This window comes from Bos grunniens, chromosome 2, assembly GCF_055505025.1.
Source record: "Bos grunniens cultivar Pamir isolate PY7600 chromosome 2, Bosgru_T2T1.0, whole genome shotgun sequence".
In the NCBI taxonomy this organism is placed as follows: domain Eukaryota; kingdom Metazoa; phylum Chordata; class Mammalia; order Artiodactyla; family Bovidae; genus Bos; species Bos grunniens.
The window spans coordinates 92,462,211-92,480,139 of NC_141166.1; the positions used below are offsets into that span (position 1 = coordinate 92,462,211).

The window sequence follows — 17,929 nt, forward strand, 5'->3', positions numbered from 1 at the left end:
GAGAGACAAAGACTGGTAAACACAGTGCTCTAGAGCTTATATTCTAGGAGACAGAAAGACCAGTAATCAGATAAATATGCATGTGGGAATGTTGCTCCTGCCATCCATAACTTTTTTTCTCCTTTTTCTTCTGTTTACTATCAACCATTCTCACGAATGTTCACTTTAAAAATTTCAGTTAAAACAAAAAGACTGGACTTTCCTCACATTGTAAGACAAATCAATCACACAAACTGGTCACTATTTATCAGGTTCACTCATGATCAATTCAAATATCTAGAAATAAAAGACAGAATGCTATTAATTGACTAAGTTCCACAAAAAGGATTCTAGAGATTAGTACAAGCATTTTTTTTTTTTTTTCATTTGCAGAATACAGCTGTCATACCTTTTCAACTGCCCTGGTGATCTCAGTCCTGGGCAATTAACAGATCTGCCATCACAAAGTCTGCACACATTAAGACAAAAACCCAGAATGAAAACACTGACAACACTGAACATGTGAATAGTAATTTATAATTAACCTTTTCTAAAAGAAAAGGTATTTGTAATAGTACATAATAGGGTAACAGTTTAACTCATCTTTTTTTTCTTTTTACTCAAAGCATAAAGCAGAGACAATACTTTATACCAGGTTTACATGCAACTTAAAAAAAAAAGTTAATATACATATTAAACATGGAAATTCACCAGTAAAATCGTATTTGTTATTTCCCCTCAAACATACCTTAACATTATTTCTTTATTTCATTATAAACAAATTCCTACAATTGGTCACCTGACCCAGTGCCTTACATTTCCGGAGCTTGACATTTCAGTCAGTTATGGACACAAGAATGATGTTACAAGTATAATGAAGTCATACATCTGCAAAAAAGCTGACTGAACTATTTTACCAATGGAGAAGTCCCTACATCATCTGCCATGACGTCCAACATGAGCACCGACATAAGTATCCCCCAGTCACCCACAAAGTGGTCTTGTCAGGAAGGTCCAGAAGCATTATTTCCCTATGTAACGAACATATCAGCAATGATCAAATACAAAAGCACCCAAGTGCCCTAAGATCATCACTTTTTGGAACATTTCTTGAATGTAAAATTTTCCTAGGATACAGAGAAATATAAGTTAATAAAATGACAAAGAGATAAAAAATGTCCACCTCTTCTTGCATACAAAGCTTGAGTCAAAACCTTGTATGATATCATAAAATTTAATACAATAAACCTAAAAATGTTCAAAAAGTTTCTAATGTGGTGTACTTAATGCAGTTTCAATTATGTCAATATACATAGAGCACATATGCCAATATACAGAGACTAGCTGGAACACATCCTCATTTAGGTTTCTCTAGGAAAATACAGTAAGGAAGATTAATATCTACAAGAAGAATCCGTCATATTTAAAAATCAATAGTTAATTAGTAAAATGTATTTTAAGCACAAATTAAAATCAGTATACACTTTCCTCATCTCTAGCAACCAAAAGAGCCCTCATTGGACATAATTATAGCTTTCTTTTCAATGTGTTATCTTGACCATTAGCCTAAAAAATATCTTTAAAAGTGCTCTGCAGGTATCACTTCCTCTTAAGGAATCATAGAAAGACATAAAGTAAGAAAAAGCTACTCTAATCTAAAGGACTATGTCAAGCAAAAATAATTAGAGGAATTCTTTATATCACAAATGTAAGAAGTTTGGGAAGAGAATAGTATATAATAATTAAAATCATATATACCTTTTACTTTTCATGCAAGATTGTTTAAAATAGAAACAAAATATAATTGTAAATCACTGAAAAAAACAGTCAAGTCTTTGCCCCTAGAGTTCACAGTCAACAGAGAGAGAGAGGAAGGAAGGGAGAAGGAAAGATGGAAAAGAGGAAGGAAAAAGAAGGAAGGGAGGGAGGGAGAAAGGAAGGAGGGAGAAGGAAATAAAGAAAATGAAAGAAAAAGAAAAAAAGAAGAATGCATAAGAGAAACGTAACAGCAGCCTATCAAAGATTTTACTTTTTAAGAAGAATCTAAAGAGGAAGGATTCTGGTGTGCATGCACATCAAATGGCTCAAGATCTAAACGATAGGACAAAATTACTAACCACTAAGTATGAGGAGAATTAAGAGGCTACTCTTACACAGGCAACAAACTTTTACTAAGGTTTTAAAACACACAATATAATTTTATGTGTGTTAAAACTATTTTAAAAAACAGCAACAGAGTGTTTTCTAGTTTCGGCATTAACACCAGAGTCAGGGAATATGTGTACTTGCAAAGAGGAAAAAATGGTTTTGCTCCTGCTTCCTTAACCTATGGGTTATTCAAGGTCAGGATGGGTATTTTCATCTTCAAGGCTTTTTATTCAAAGCAAAAATTATGACTTAAATACCCTCAAGGCTTTATCATCAGTAAGCCAAGCACATATAATACCATAGAAAACACATATAATTTATTAGATGGACTTAAAAATCAACACAAATCAATTTTAGGCACTTGTTGAGTACAGACTATGGGAATTCTCTACCAAAGAACATAATATCTAGCAGGCAAGACCATAAAGATTCAAACTTTAGTTTTTAGAACAATACACAAGGGCTAGACAATTGGTAAGATATATTGCATAATTAACCCAACTGTATCCTGTTACAATTTCTTCATAACTCCATACACAATTTTAGGGTTTAATAGAAGCAGTCATTCTTTAGCATACGAAGTTTTTAAATTCTTTCTTTCCTTTACTCCACCATTCCGGTCTTAAATATCACACATTCTTTGCGGGAGCATGATATAGAAGTATTATTTTTACCTAAGCAGAACTTAAAAAAAATTATTTTCTATATTAAATCTGCATTTACAGTGTCGAAACATGATGGCTGATAATTCTGATGTCTTTTAAAGTTCATTTCAACAGGTTTGGTTTGTAATCATACGTGTCTCATTACCAATTCCTTTAGACAGTTAATGTTTACCTCTGTTCTTTAAGCATGAGGGGGGAAAATGGGATGTGGTTTATGGTTTTAAGGATGTGGGGATGGCTTCAGGTTAAACACTACATATATGATTTGGTTTGTCATCTTTCTCCTCATATTATTTGTACTGATATTACTTAACACATACCTCATTTTTGGTAATGGGAAGAGAATACATGTATATAACTTAATCCCTTTCACATCTAACTAGCAGCTCAAGGAGCTGGCAGTCTAGATACTTCTCTTATCTTTCTGAATCTACTTTTCAATGTGAGAAGCTAAAGTTTAAGAAGCATTAAAATGCTAAATACAGTATAATTTAAAGGACTTTACTGCAGGCATTTATGTGCTGTGCACACAGCAAGCCAGTTTGTGACGTACTCAACAACTCTGACAGTACTCTCTAATAAGCAAAGTGCAAATCAATGAATCAAGCCAGTGGAGGATAGCACAGGACAAGAGAACCAACTTAGAGGCTAGCAGTTTGGAGAATAATGGATATAGGTAAAGTTGAGAATATCTCCAGGACCAAGAGAACATATCTTTGTTGATGGGGAAAGGAGTGGAGGGGATGCTGAGCTAAGCCAATCCCAAAGCAAGAAGTTCCAGATTATACTTGGACAGTGGCAGGGTTCATAGTTAAGTCATGCAAAACCTGGCCTTGAAAGATGGATTCATTTCAGGATACAACTCGGCAATTGAGAGACGATAACCCCAGAGTTCACAGATAGTCTGGGATGTGCTGCTATCCCCTATATACAAAGTAGAACATGACAGATAAATTCCTGAAAAGGCCTGCAGAGAAAACTAGAACGTTGTCTACAGTTTTTCTATTTACACTAATATGGACAAATTCTGAGGTTGTCTGTACTGTATGCGGTTGCTGTAGTCACAGCAAGAAATGTAAAGGGCCTAAGAGATGGGACAGTCAAATCCCATTTCTAGGCATCTTAGTGCTATACACTCAGACAAAAGAGCCAAGCATGTCTCAGGCACTGCCTGCCTCTGCTCGGTGCCCTGCACTCCTCTGATCCCACTGTCACTACCTACCAGGCACTTCCTGAAGACCAGAAAACAGAAACTCTTTCTATTTCATGCCGTGCTTCTAAAATCACTTTAACTACCTGCATTAAAAATGCCAGACAGCAGGTGAAGCACTTTTTTATTCTTAAGGCAAAATGTCATATTCCCTACCCACTTTCCTCTGCACCCCAAACCACCAGCCTTCAATGTATTCTTTGCCCATCCATGAGGGCCAAAGAAAACAGAACTGGAAAATTTCAGACAAGGATCCTCATTAGAATGCGTAAGATATACCTTCTAAATGCTACATGACAAAATTAAACATATTTAAATGCAGTTAGCAATATGGTTCCTTTTATCGCGGTATTGAGAGAAGTTACACAATTTTCAAAATTAATATCAAACATAGGATATTTAAATCCAGTCACATGAACAGAGGTATGGAGCTTTGTTCTTTTCAAAGTTGAGTGTAACAACCCTAAATAAGATGTTTGTTTAACCCAAACGCAGTATATTAAAAAACCAAAAACAATCCCCTTTGCTTAATTCCACTTAAAAACTACATATAAATTGCCAACATGACTATTCATGAGGTGCTCCATGTTATTTGGAAGTAATACTGTTAAAATGATTTTGATGTATTTTCACATTAAAATTAAAAAAAATTTTCTGCTGTAATTCTGGTTTTATGCACAAGTACAAAGGTACCCTACAGTACATGGGGTCACAAAAGCATCAGACACAACTTAGCGACTAAAACAACAAAAATAAAGGTACCCATCTCATTTCTGATGCTTGGCCTGGAGGGTAGGATATAACCAAAAAAGCATGTTTATCAACGTGGCATAAGAATACATGCATTCTCACAATGCCATGTCAATCACTACACCTGACACGCTTTAAACATCCAGTTAAGATTAAATTTTGGCCAACACCTTGATGACAAGGGACAGACTGTGCAGGTGTACAGTTGAACTGGTGTGGCAGCAATCCAAGGGACTAAATTATAATTACTCAAACTGAAAGGCAAAAAGGATAAAAGGTGTGGATTTGCTGGGTTACTTTACAGAGTATTTGTTTCTGATGACACTGCAACATCTAAAAATAGATTTGGGTTTTTAATATACAAGCAATTCCTTATAGTGATTTGAAAAAGTATGAGGACATATGAACAACTAAAGTTAGTAATTTAGGATTTACTTTTCAAAAGGAAGTTGACAAATATTAAAGTGTTATGCTTGCATTTTGAACATGAAACAAAACATAACATATAATTTTAAACACTGATCTCCCATGCCTGACTTGGATTTATATAATGAGTATTTTATATTTTACAGAAAGGAATTTTCCGAGTTTTGTCAATAATTATAGTATGTACTATTTCTCATCAAAATCTTTGAAATTTAAAAGGCTGGTATTAAAATTTTTTCCCCCCAAAAATAAAATAAAATAAAATTTTTTCCCTTGAATATTCTAAAACACATCAGTTTTGCACTAGTCACCAGATTTTCAGGGCATGAAAGATATACCAACATAGTACCCAAGAATATGTTTTAACATATTTAGGATAAGTTTGCTTACAGTTACAACAGAAATACCTTAGATTTTCAGATGCAGAAAAAAGAAATACCCAAGTAAACATAAAAAGTTTGAGGGCTAAGTTACTTCTTAATAAAAATAATACATTACGTTGATCAATTTTTAAACCAAATTCTTAAAAGCATTAAAAAAATTCGTATTTTGTAACTGTCAAACAATACATTCACATGGTGTAAGATGATAAAAGAAAACTTAGACACAAATAAATCCTCAAACAATTTCAACTCCTAAGATAAGAAATCAGAAATTTTCAAATTAAGAAATTATCTTCACTGCTTAGAAAATATGCTTCACCTTTCATCTCAAATTCACTTTAAATGCTTGACATATGATTTGGTATCTAAGAAGATTGTAGCTAAATTATTTGACAATGTTTATGGTGTGATACTTCTCTTGGTAGACATATTTCACACAACAAGTTTCCAATTAATGCTGGAAAAAATCACTTTATAATTTTAATCACAATTAATGATCAGCCAATTAATGGATTAACAATTCACTCAGTAAATTTAGATGGCATAAGGCCCAATACAGGGAGCAATCTGGTAACTGCTCAGTGTGCTCTTCTGTCCACCAGTAATACTAAGTTAAGAATATGATAGATACTCCACTCAGCTAGATTACAGCTTTCCATGTACGTGATTTGCTCAACAAAAAATTAGGGACACAACGTGAAGCTTTTTCCTTTCTTTTTTTTTTAAAGAGTGGCTCAATGATTTGGGGGTGGGTTAGTATAATACAGAGAACATAGGGGAAGTACAAAATGGCACTCAGCATCAATGCCAGTACTCATCCCAGTACGTTTGTAACTAAGGGCATTAGTTTTTGTGTTATTTGCTTTTCTTTAAGAACATAAATCAAAGCCATTAACTCGAACTTGAGGTATATACACAATACATACACAACCTTATGCAAAATACTTTTCATAATTACATTTTGAAATATTGGAAACTGAGTATCTGTGCTGATTTGTATTTTGACTTAATGGAACAGGAAGAGAACAACATTCAACAAGGGAGGGTTATACTGATAATAAAGCTCTGAAAGTTAAAAATGTCTTCCTCTCCCTTTGTACTTACCACAGGCTACACAATGTCCTGAGAGGATTCATTATGAGAAAAATGTCAATCACAGCTTTAAGACCTTGCTTTGGAAGGAACTAATAAGAAAGCAGATTGAAAGGTGAAACTTCATCTGTGTTTTCAAATAAGTGGTCTTAATTTTTCTTCTTATAGAAAAAGTTTAAATGTTTAAATCAGTTTATTATAAATATATCTAAACCATTAATTTTTGCAGCTTTCAGGTAAGGTCCAGCACTTCATTTACACAAAGTCTATGAGAAGAGGTCAGTAGAGATCATCTAATCTTAAGTCGTGACATCATCCATTCAAGTCCTTGGCATAATCTATAAAGAAAATAAAATATCTTGATCAAATTCTCAACTAAAAAGCTATGAAGAGCAAATTAAAAGAAGAGACGATTTTTTATCTAAACAACAAAGATTAGAAAAATCAGTAATATTCATTGTGGGTGCTGTACTTCCATACAGTACAACTGCACATTTTTGGTTCTGTTATATCTCTAGTGCATAGAGTACTGCCTGATACATAAGAGAAGCTCAATAAGTACATAGTGAATGCTCATAGAAAGTCATTTAGTAAGAAGTATCAAAAATGCTTAAAATACCAACACTCTACCCTTTTTTTCTACTTTTAGAAATATATCCTAAAAAAGATAAAGACATGTTTATGTATTATTACTGTTCATGAAAGCATTTTTAATAGGAAATAGTAAAATCTAGATGTCTGACAATAGAGAAAAAATTTAACAAATTATGGAACATTCATATGATGATGTATTTAAAAATTCCTTTCAAAGATTGTTTTACAATATGACAAAATGCTCACAATATAAATGAAGTAGAAATGGCAGGATACTTAATATATAGCAGCTATTAAAACAAAGTATGCACGTAGTATTTGTGACATCTATACATCAAAAAAATCTGAAGGAAATAAAATAAAATCTCATATTACTAACACCAGTTATCATTGAACAATGGGTAACTGAGCATAATCCAAAATATAGAAAGAAATATTTATTAAGGTAAAAGAATCTAAATGTTTATTTAGCAAGAGGGAAATATAACAAAATGAAGGACTGTTATGAAGCATCAATCAATATCTATGAGGAGGTTTTACAGATATGAGAAACAATGCTACCATTTAATACTTAAAAAGCCAGAACTCAGATTTTTGTGCCTAAGTCTAAAAATGTAGAGACAATAGAAATAGAAGGAAAAGAGGGCAATGAAGTAAATAAACGATTGTTTTGGTATAGGCCCATACTTCTTCCCTATTAATTCGTTACCTTTCAACTACTCACAGGAAATGATACAATAACAAGATGAGTAAATTAATTAATTCTACACTGTTAAAGGTACAGGAGTTACTTAAGAGCAAACCAGAGACTGCACTAAGCACTTAATATCCATTATCTAATCTTCACAGTACTAGGACCAGAACCCTTCCCATATTTCAGAGGGAGCCTGACCTTAGACAGGTGAGCAAATGACAGGTGCGAGTCTAAATGTCACCAATACTAAAACCAAGACTAAGGTGGTCAGATTACACAGGAAACAACATTTCCCCTAAACCAAACATTTCCATTTGCTAACTCCTGCAAATGGAAGACCATATAAACCCAAAACTGAAAAGATGGCATCATCTGCTGATGTCCCCCTTTAAAAATAAAACTGCTGGAACTCAAAATAGAGGGGGGTGATGGCTGTATCACACTGTGAATGTACTTAATGCCCATGTATTGTACACTTAAAAATGGTTAAATTACCAGTTTTATATTATATATATTTTGCCACAAAAATTAATTTAATAAGTAACGTTCTTAACACATTAAAACTGCCAGAATTCATATGTATCCTAACTAATGATATATTTTCCACACAATTACTCAAAGTATACAAGTTAAATCTTTTATCCGTCTTAGATCACTTATCTTTGTTGTCAGATTTAGTATTATAATCAGTGCTTTTGCTTTAAGACTTTTGATAAAGATAATACAAATAAAGATACACCGATATCTATATATGTATCCTATATGTATATAAACTATTTAACAAAGAACTATGTAGAAGACATTTTTACTTAAATGAGTATGTGGATAGTCGGTACTGTCTGATTTTTTTTTTTTTAATGAACAGATTTGCTGTTTTGAGATTCTAATAACTACGCTCTTCCAAATGTCTGTAATCAGGTAATGGTGCCTTCTATTTCACTAAGATTCGGCTTCATCTCCAATTTACTTCTTAAATTTGGTGATCAGGTTCCTCAGGTGTTAGAAAAGGGCAGAAGCTTTGAGGCATAGACATGAATTTTCCTGCAGTGGGAGAAATTCCCTTCTTTTTAAGGTCACAGAGAAGGGTAAACCAAATACTGAATTATTGACACTAAAGGCAATGGCACGCCACTCCAGTACTCTTGCCTGGAAGATCCCATGGACGGAGGAGCCTGGAAGGCTGCAGTCCATGGTGTTGCTAAGAGTCAGGCACGACAGAGCGACTTTACTTTCACTTTTCACTTTCATGCATTGGAGAAGGAAATGGCAACCTACTCCAGTGTTCTTGCCTGGAGAATCCCAGGGACGGGGGAGCCTGGTGGGCTGCCGTCTATGGGGCCGCACAGAGTTGGACACGACTGAAGCGACTTAGCAGCAGCAGCAGCTATGCCTCATATAACATTATGTTTTATATCTTACCTATAACAATGCCGACAAGCTCTGCCTGCTTGAAATCCTTTCACCCCTGAGCATTAGACTAGGGCAAAATTCTACTGCAGGCACCACCCTTCCCTCCAGGGCCAAGGACCCTTCTGCCACACTCTCTCCAATTCTAACTCTCTTATTTTTTGAAGTGCAGGAACTTCCTTTTGGCAACACTGATAGCATATCTGCAAACTAGTCCCTCATGCAAATTTTCTATTTCAGCTTTTTTATGCATGAAACATGAATTTTTCTTTTTTTTATTATTATTATTTTAATTTTATTTTTAAACTTTACATAATTGTATTAGTTTTGCCAAATATCAAAATGAATCCATCACAGGTATACATGTGCTCCCTATCCTGAACCCTCCTCCCTCCTCCCTCCCCATACCATCCCTCTGGGTCGTCCCAGTGCACTAGCCCCAAGCATCCAGTATCGTGCATTGAACCTGGACTGGCATCTCGTTTCATACATGATATTTTACATGTTTCAATGCCATTCTCCCAAATCTAACTGGTCTACATGACTATTAGGAATAAATGGTACACTCTATAGAAAGCACACAAGGCACAGGACATACTCAGCAAGTGCCAGTTCCTTTCTTAGAATGTAAGTCTCAACGACAGTGCAAGAACTATTTCCTGACTTGCGTGGACTGTGTCTTACATCTCTCCCTCACAAAGTTCTGTACGTGGTAACCTTAAATATTTGATTTTTAAAAGAAATACATGTTTTAAAGCTAAATACATGTTGTTCATGAAGAAGACATCTTACCCCTCGCCAGTAAGAGCACAGCATGCCTGGATGTGCCACTGGTGATCTTTAATAGAAGTTAGTTTCAAAAACTGGGAGATTTCTGCTACAGTCATGCATCCTTTAACATCTTGTTTGTTAGCAAAAATCAGCAATCCAGCTTTCCTTAGGTCCTACAAAAGCAAACAAAACTGTAAAGGTCAGTTCATTTTTTTCAACACTTTCCGGCTTCACAGATTATATATGATAATCTGTGTAACCTAAATTGTCTCAACCACTTTACATAAAAGTATCTCATAGCTCTTATGATGGAAAGTAAACATCACACTGAACACATTTAAATTAATCTATACTCGCATGTGTTTACATATTTCTTACAGTGCTAGATTACATTTTTATGGTCCTATGTGCTCTATTTAACAGTCGCATCTTCCAATTTAATACATGTCTAACCATTCCCCCAGGATTCCCAAGTGGCTCAATGGTAAAGAATCTACCTGCTAATGCAGGAGACAGAGGTTTGATCCCCGGGTCAGGAAGATCCACTGGAGAGGAAATGGTAACCTACTTCAGTATTCTTGCCTGGGAAATCCCATGGACAGAGGAGCCTGGTGGGCTAAGTCCATGGGGTTGTAAAGAGTGAAATGTGACTTAGCAACTAAACAACCACCACCCCAACCCTAATTACTCTTTAGAGTGGCACTCAAGAGCTTTTCAAAATTCTTGCCCAACCTATACTTTAGGTAGAGCTTCCTTGGTAAACCTAAGGAGAGTTATGGACTTCTCCCTCATAAAAATGTACGTATGTATATATGCCCAAAAAAGTTTTTGTACAATTTTAGGGTGTTCATTGATATCCTAAAGTCCATTCGTAAATACTGGGCTAAGAAACCATGATGGATCCACTCAACTAGTCGACTGAACTCTCATAAAACTCTGCCTATATATTTTAAGAGATACAGAGAACACTAAAGTTTTGGTGCTATGTCTGCAAGTGTTCCCAGCTCTGTTAAATGCCATCTTCTTTTCAGGGATCTCAGTGAGAATATTTTGGTTTCAATCATGTGTTTGTGTGTTCGAAGGAAGAGTCTTTAGTAGGTTTAAAGAGACACTGTTCCACATTATTTTACTCTTGCTAGAAGAGAGTCTCAAAGGCTTTTCATTCTTTCTGAAGTAAATAAACAACAAAAGTAGTAAATTTCTTACTTGGTTAACAGGAGTTCTGCTGCATGCTTTACATAAACGAGACTGACTTAGTTACAGTGCCCCCTGCAGGACAGCACTACAGTACTGCAGATAAGGACAGAGTTACCTGAGTAACTTGGTCAGAGAAAGGATACTCTAGCATGAGGGTCTCAAACCTCTGGAATCTAATGCCTGATGATCTGAGATGGAGCTGATGTAATAATAATAGAAATACAAGTGCACAATAAATGTAATGTGCTTCAATCATCAGGAAACCATCTCTTTCCCCTCCGCAGGACTGTGGAAAAATCGTCTTCCACAAAATTAGTCCCTGGTGCTAAAAAGGTCAGGGACCACTGCTCTGAAAACATTAAGTTCTAAGAGTTCCTATTTATTGCTGTGTGACTCAGGGAGCTCAAACCCATGCTCTGTGACAACCTAGAAAGGTGGAATGGGGTGGGAGGTTCAAGAGGGAGGGAACATATGTATACCTATGGTTGACTCATGCTGATATATGGCAAAAACCAACACAATATTCTAAAGCAATTATCCTTCAAATAAATTAAAAAAAAAAAATACTACCGCTCCCCCAAGAGAGTTTCAATTCAATTTGTTTCACCTATAGTTCAGATCACCTGCCTATTTATATAAGGCAAAAAGTTGAAGGGATGACCTATAACTAGTGCTCATATGCATTATCAAGTATATGAATTTTTTTTCTCTTATCCTAATTGGAAAATGGAACAGCTATCAATAGTTGATATATGGCTGAATCACTGAGTAGATGGACTTTCCATGGGATTTAATTCCTATCTTCCTATCGTTTAGGTTTCACTATCTCTTCTTGCCAGCATGTGTTGCAATCTTTATATAGGTCATGCCAGGTACTGCTGGCATGTTCAAGGAACACACTTTAGAAATACTTAACAACAGAAATATTTGGCACAAGTTAGGACACATAGTTTATGCTATTTATAAGTAACCTATATTCATCACTTTTAGTAACAAAATTATTTGGAGAGGCCCGTAGACTGAAAATTGGAAAACCTAAGAAATAGAGCCAGGTACTGCAATGTCTAAAAAAAAAAGAAAAAACCCATATTGAATGTAATTTTTCTAGATATTAAAGGCTCAAATTTTATTTAAGGTTCTTGATTTTTTTTAAAGCTATGTTATCTACATTTAAATATTTAGGAAAAGAGGAAAATTACGTCTTCCTTTACTTTTTCTTAAAATAACCTCACAACAAAGTATGCATTATGCTAAACAGTAGAAAAGAGATACACTGGATTAAGGCTGTTACTTGACTTAACAAGAGGTCAAAGTACAAGGTAAAGAGTGGTGATCTTTTGTATATCACCCATTTTAAACACTTTGAAAAAGTTCTGCTCCATACCACAGACTTCTGTTCTTAAGAGTCTAAAAATAGTTTTTAGTTTAGTCAAGGAAATGAATAGTAGCACACACAGACATATTTACTTATTAGCATTGTCTATATGCCATATATAGTTGTCAATTTGTTTCTCAAACTCCATTTGTAAAGATAATTACTAGAAGTTGAGTCATTCTGAATAAAACACATCTATTCTTTCGTCTTTGGAATTTTAAAAAAAATTCATGAGTTTCAATGTTTTTGCGCTTCATTTAAGATGAAGCTTTCAGAAATGTATTTAAATGCTCTAGTTCTGTATTTCATAATACACAGAATCATTACTGGTGATGATAAGAAGACTGTTGTTTATTGTGGTATGCATGAAGCACTTGACTAACCCATGTCAGAATTTATTTTTCATTCACAAATTCTCATCCTTGAGCCGGAAGCTCCTCCCCAGAACTCTGCCTGTTGGCTCTTCCTGACCCTATTAAGTAACTTAACTCTAGTTCCCAATTTCACCTATAATTCCTTTCTTTTCTGGTAATCTCATCCTTTCTTTCACTTTCCAGCTAGGCTCTATTTCTGGCTTTTACTATTTTTCCTAGCGAAGAGCGGAGAAGGCAATGGCACCCCACGCCAGTACTCTTGCCTGGAAAATCCCATGGATGGAGGAGCCTGGAAGGCTGCAGAGTCCATGGGGTTGCTGAGGGCTGGACATGACTGAGCGACTTCACTTTCACTTTTCATTTTCATGCACTGGAGAAGGAAATGGCAACCCACTCCAGTGTTCTTGCCTGGAGAATCCCAGGGACGGGGCATCCTGGTGGGCTGCCGTCTATGGGGTTGCACAGAGTCGGACACGACTGAAGTGACTCAACAGCAGCTAGTGAAGAGCCTGAATGATGTGAATGCTTAAATTCAAAAGCTCATCAAGTCACATAAACTACTGGGCCTCAGTGTGCTAATCCATAAAAGACGAGGTTAATTGATCCATGCAAGTTAATGACTCAACTCATAAAATCCAACGACTCTGTTAGAGCCCTACTCTCTGGACTTTTTATAATACTGATGTCCTACATATTGGCCAATTAGAGTAAGAATCAAATAGGGAGGCTACCTGTTAACAGAGTAAAAAATATAGTCAAGAGACAAATACATTTTGCGTCTTATTTTTCTTTTTCTAAAGTCTTCATAAAACAACAACAGAACAACTCTTTGGTAAAAACTGAAGAATGATGCATTGTTGTAAAATGCAAAGGGGGACATTTTAAAAATCCTTAGCTCATGCCTCTTTTGAATTGAAAATTGTCAAATACATGTACAAAGGCAAGATGAATTAAAAAAAAAAAAATTCCAAAGATTTAACAGCTGCTAGAATCAGTTCAAAATAGCATCTTGGTGGGTATGACCACCACAAGCAAAATAGAAACTCCAATTTACATAACTACTTCACCAAGTTTCCTTACATGTGAAACATACCAAAATTCTTAACAAAAATCACAAAAGGAAGCCATTGAATCAGTATTAAAACTAATATAAAACGTCATTACAAAGATATCCCAGTTTCCTTAAAATTACACTCAAATAAAAATTATACAACACATTTAAGTATTTACTATTCTATTGCCACCTTTGAGTTGAGAAAGTAACATCTGTGATAAAAGACAAGTGAAAATAATCAGATGCCACTACAGTTGGCCTTACTTATCCATGGGTTCTGCAGTCACATGAACCTCAAGTTGAAGATATTCAGGGAAAAACATTCCAGAAAGTTCAAAAAGCAAAACTTGGATTTGCTGCATATTTTCATAGCATTTACACTGTACTAGATATTATAAGCAATCTACAGATGACTTAAAGTATACAGGAGGATGTGCATAGGTTATATGCAAATACTGTACCATTTTATACAAGGAACTTGAACATCTTTGGATTTTGGTACCTACAGGCATCCTAGAACCAAAACTGCTAACACAGAGGTACAACTCTATTACAAATAATATATGATTTTATAGTTACTATTATCATTACTGACTATATTATTCAGTCCATTTAATTCTCAAATTATGTTAACAGTTATATTTCTCAAGGGCTAAGAAAATATGGCTAGTTACATAGTTTTATTCAGCTGAGGAAAAAATACCAGAGACTAAAGGGCAACAAATTTAAGTATTAGTCAGATAACTGAGTTATCATCAGAACTTGCTGTGTGTCTTAGAAATAAGATGCTGTAAAGTCTTAATGATAATCCTCTGTATGATTAATCAATTTAAAATGAAAAATGAAAGCCATTTTAGATCTTTTTGTCCAGGAAAACTTCTAAACCAAATTTATTCAAGACAAATGGTGTTAAAAATCTACAAGTGACTCCACAATCTTTCTACTGCTTTCAGATACACTTCCGAATTGGAAAGTGTCAAAATTACAAACTCAGTAGCTAAATAATTTTTTCCAAAAATCTGAAATAGCATCCCCATGAGAAAATATAAAGTAAAAAATGTGACAGAAATATCCCCCCAACACACATCTAATGCCAGAATCCTACTTACCTCATGGGCTAACATTTTATAGAGTTCTTCTCTAGTTACAGAAATCCTTTCTCTGTCTGTACTGTCCACAACAACTATTACAAACTAAAATAATTACAAAAAAAGTCATTAGTGATTACATAATTTGCTATCTGTAAAATTTATCAAGTATTTATTTGATTTACAGTCTAACAACTATCAAGAAATTAGAACCTTATGGTATAGTATTATTGAAAACCAGAGATACCCACTATACTTTGTGAAGCCTAAAGGTCTAATCTTTAATTCAAACATATTTACTAATTTTTAAGAGAAAATAAAAGACAATATGATGTCATCATTCTATTAGAATATTCTGCTAATAAACTAAGCAAAATATAACATGTTTTCTAAATTAGTATCTTAATTCTATAATATCTTAATTAATATCTAATATCTTAATTCTATTTGCACTGTAAGTCCATAAGACAAAAATATATTATGACCCAAAATTTAAGTTACTTCTAGACAGATACTATTTATTAATGTCAATTTAAAAATCTAAAAGGGCAGGTGTATGAGAATAAAGTAATATGAGAGTTAATTTTCAAAAAAAACCCAACAAATTTAAAGAATAAATCTGTATCTAAAACCATGCCTTCTTCCTTATATAAGTGGTCCCTGCTACTGCAAGCACAATCAGTTCAGCTCTTTCCTGAACTGTTGACGAGACCAGCATCAGAAGATGCAAACACTCATAAAGGAGCTGTGCAGGACTGAGCTCCAATGGCCCCTCCTTCCACTCCATGAGCACCAAAAGGCACCAGGGAAACAGGAGCAGGTATAGTCACTTTATGATGGCACTGGTTATGCCCAAGTTAATTTTGACTGCCTAGTATTAGTATGCACTATATATTGTTTAGAACTAGCATTTCCAAACAAACCACTTAATTTTCAGGATCTTTTCTATTCTTCAGATTTCATCAACCACAATGCAGATGGATAAGAGAACTGCTACTTGACCTCTTCTCCCATTGAGACTTTACTGATATGTGGTTATATTGCTCTAAGACATGTCCTACTCTAAACCTTTCAACAAAGCTATTGATTTTCAAGACGTTGGCATGAATTTACAATACATGCAGCATTTTATATGGGGATACTAATCATATATATACTCCTCCTTCTCCAAAAGACATGATCAAATTCTTAACAGAGTGTTAGGGAATCAAGTCATTAGAGACATTTAACAGTGCCTCATCCATATATACAGTTGGAGACTTATTAACTTATAACCAGCACTACAAAAACAAATATCATAGCCTTTAATCTTACAAGGTCTATACAGTGAAGATCTCAAATGTCAGAAATTTCCTCTTGGCAAATAATATGTAAATAAAACATATGACTATATCTAAACTGTTTTACAATAAAAAAGAGTTCTTTAATGTGCAATTGCATTGCATAAAAGAAAATACACAGTAAAATTATTGAACAAGGATTCAAACCACCAGTCCCCTCATTTAACTCGGATTTCCTCTATACAGACACAAGTAAATAGTACTAAAGAAATGAAGTTACAAACTGTGAAATGGAGTTCTTTAGAAAAACAATTATTTAAGACAAGCTCTGGGATCAGTATAAAATCAGACTAATCAATCACCAATTCTTCTTACGGTTCAATGAGACTGGATATACAGAACAATGACCCTGAAAGAGGGAATTAAAGATTCCATTATGTTTAAAGTCTACTTATATTAACATTAATATACTGTGATATTTCAAAAAGATAACTTTAAGAGTTTATATCTAGAAAGTATTTCCCAAGTATTATATTCACAAAAGACTTAGTATATTAAGAAACATACCTCCGTGTTAGTATAGTAAGTGTTCCAGGAAGAACGAAGAGATTCTTGGCCACCGATATCCCACATTAGAAAACGTGTATTATTAATCACTATCTCTTCTACATTACTTCCTATTGTTGGGGATGTATGCACAACTTCATTCATAGAACTGGGGGGAAAGTTCAAATATATCACAATTAGCAAAGAAACTAGATTGTTTGAATATTTTTCAACTAAGGGATAAATCAGCATAACCTCCTTTTATATTTTATACCCAAATATCCCCTTTCCATTAGGTTTATTAAGAGTGAACAAAGGGTTCACTACTGTATATATAGCACAGGGAACTCTAGTTGGTGCTCTGTGGTGACCTAAATGGGAAAGAAATCCAAAAAGAGGACTTATATATGTATGTATGGCTGATTCACTTTGCTGCAGAGCAGAAATTGACATACCAGTGTAAAGCAACTGTACTTCAAATAAAAAATAAATAAATAAAAACAGGATACTACATATTATACATATATTACACACACGTGTAGGATCTCCCAGGTGGTTCAGTGGTAAAGAATCCGCCTGCCAAAGCAGGAGACGCAGGCTTGATCCCTGAGTTGGGAAGATTCTCTGGAAGAATTCTTGAGAATTCTTGCCTGAGAAATCCCATGAACAGAGGAGCCCGGCAGACTACCGTCCATTGGGTCGCAAAAGAGTCAGACATGACTTAGCAACTAAACACCACCACCACCACCACACATAAATAAATAATGTTCAGAAGAATACTAACAAATACACACACTGGACTCTTTATGTTGAAAAAACTACTATATTTCTGGAATCATAGATATGAACCATCCCTAATTTTAAGATGCCACACTTTGGTAAAACCTGAAATACAT

The 17,929-nt window shown here is 34.6% G+C and overlaps 1 protein-coding gene across 3 annotated transcripts in view; it reads right to left on the reverse strand.

Annotated features, from left to right (window-relative positions):
* The window catches only part of ARL5A (ARF like GTPase 5A), a 50,098-nt gene that overhangs the window by 20,106 nt on the left and 12,063 nt on the right, over positions 1-17,929 (reverse strand). For 2 of the 3 annotated variants that reach the window (XM_086353467.1, XM_086353476.1), the window contains exons 3-6: positions 17,055-17,202; positions 15,229-15,312; positions 10,141-10,292; positions 497-6,991 (exon numbers count right to left, since the gene is read on the reverse strand). In XM_086353467.1, the coding sequence (XP_086209593.1) occupies positions 6,943-6,991; positions 10,141-10,292; positions 15,229-15,312; positions 17,055-17,202 (433 nt within the window). In that variant the 3' untranslated portion in view covers positions 497-6,942. Of the gene's footprint in view, positions 1-496; positions 6,992-10,140; positions 10,293-15,228; positions 15,313-17,054; positions 17,203-17,929 lie in introns of those variants that run through there. The other variant, XR_015146248.1, reaches the window with a different exon arrangement.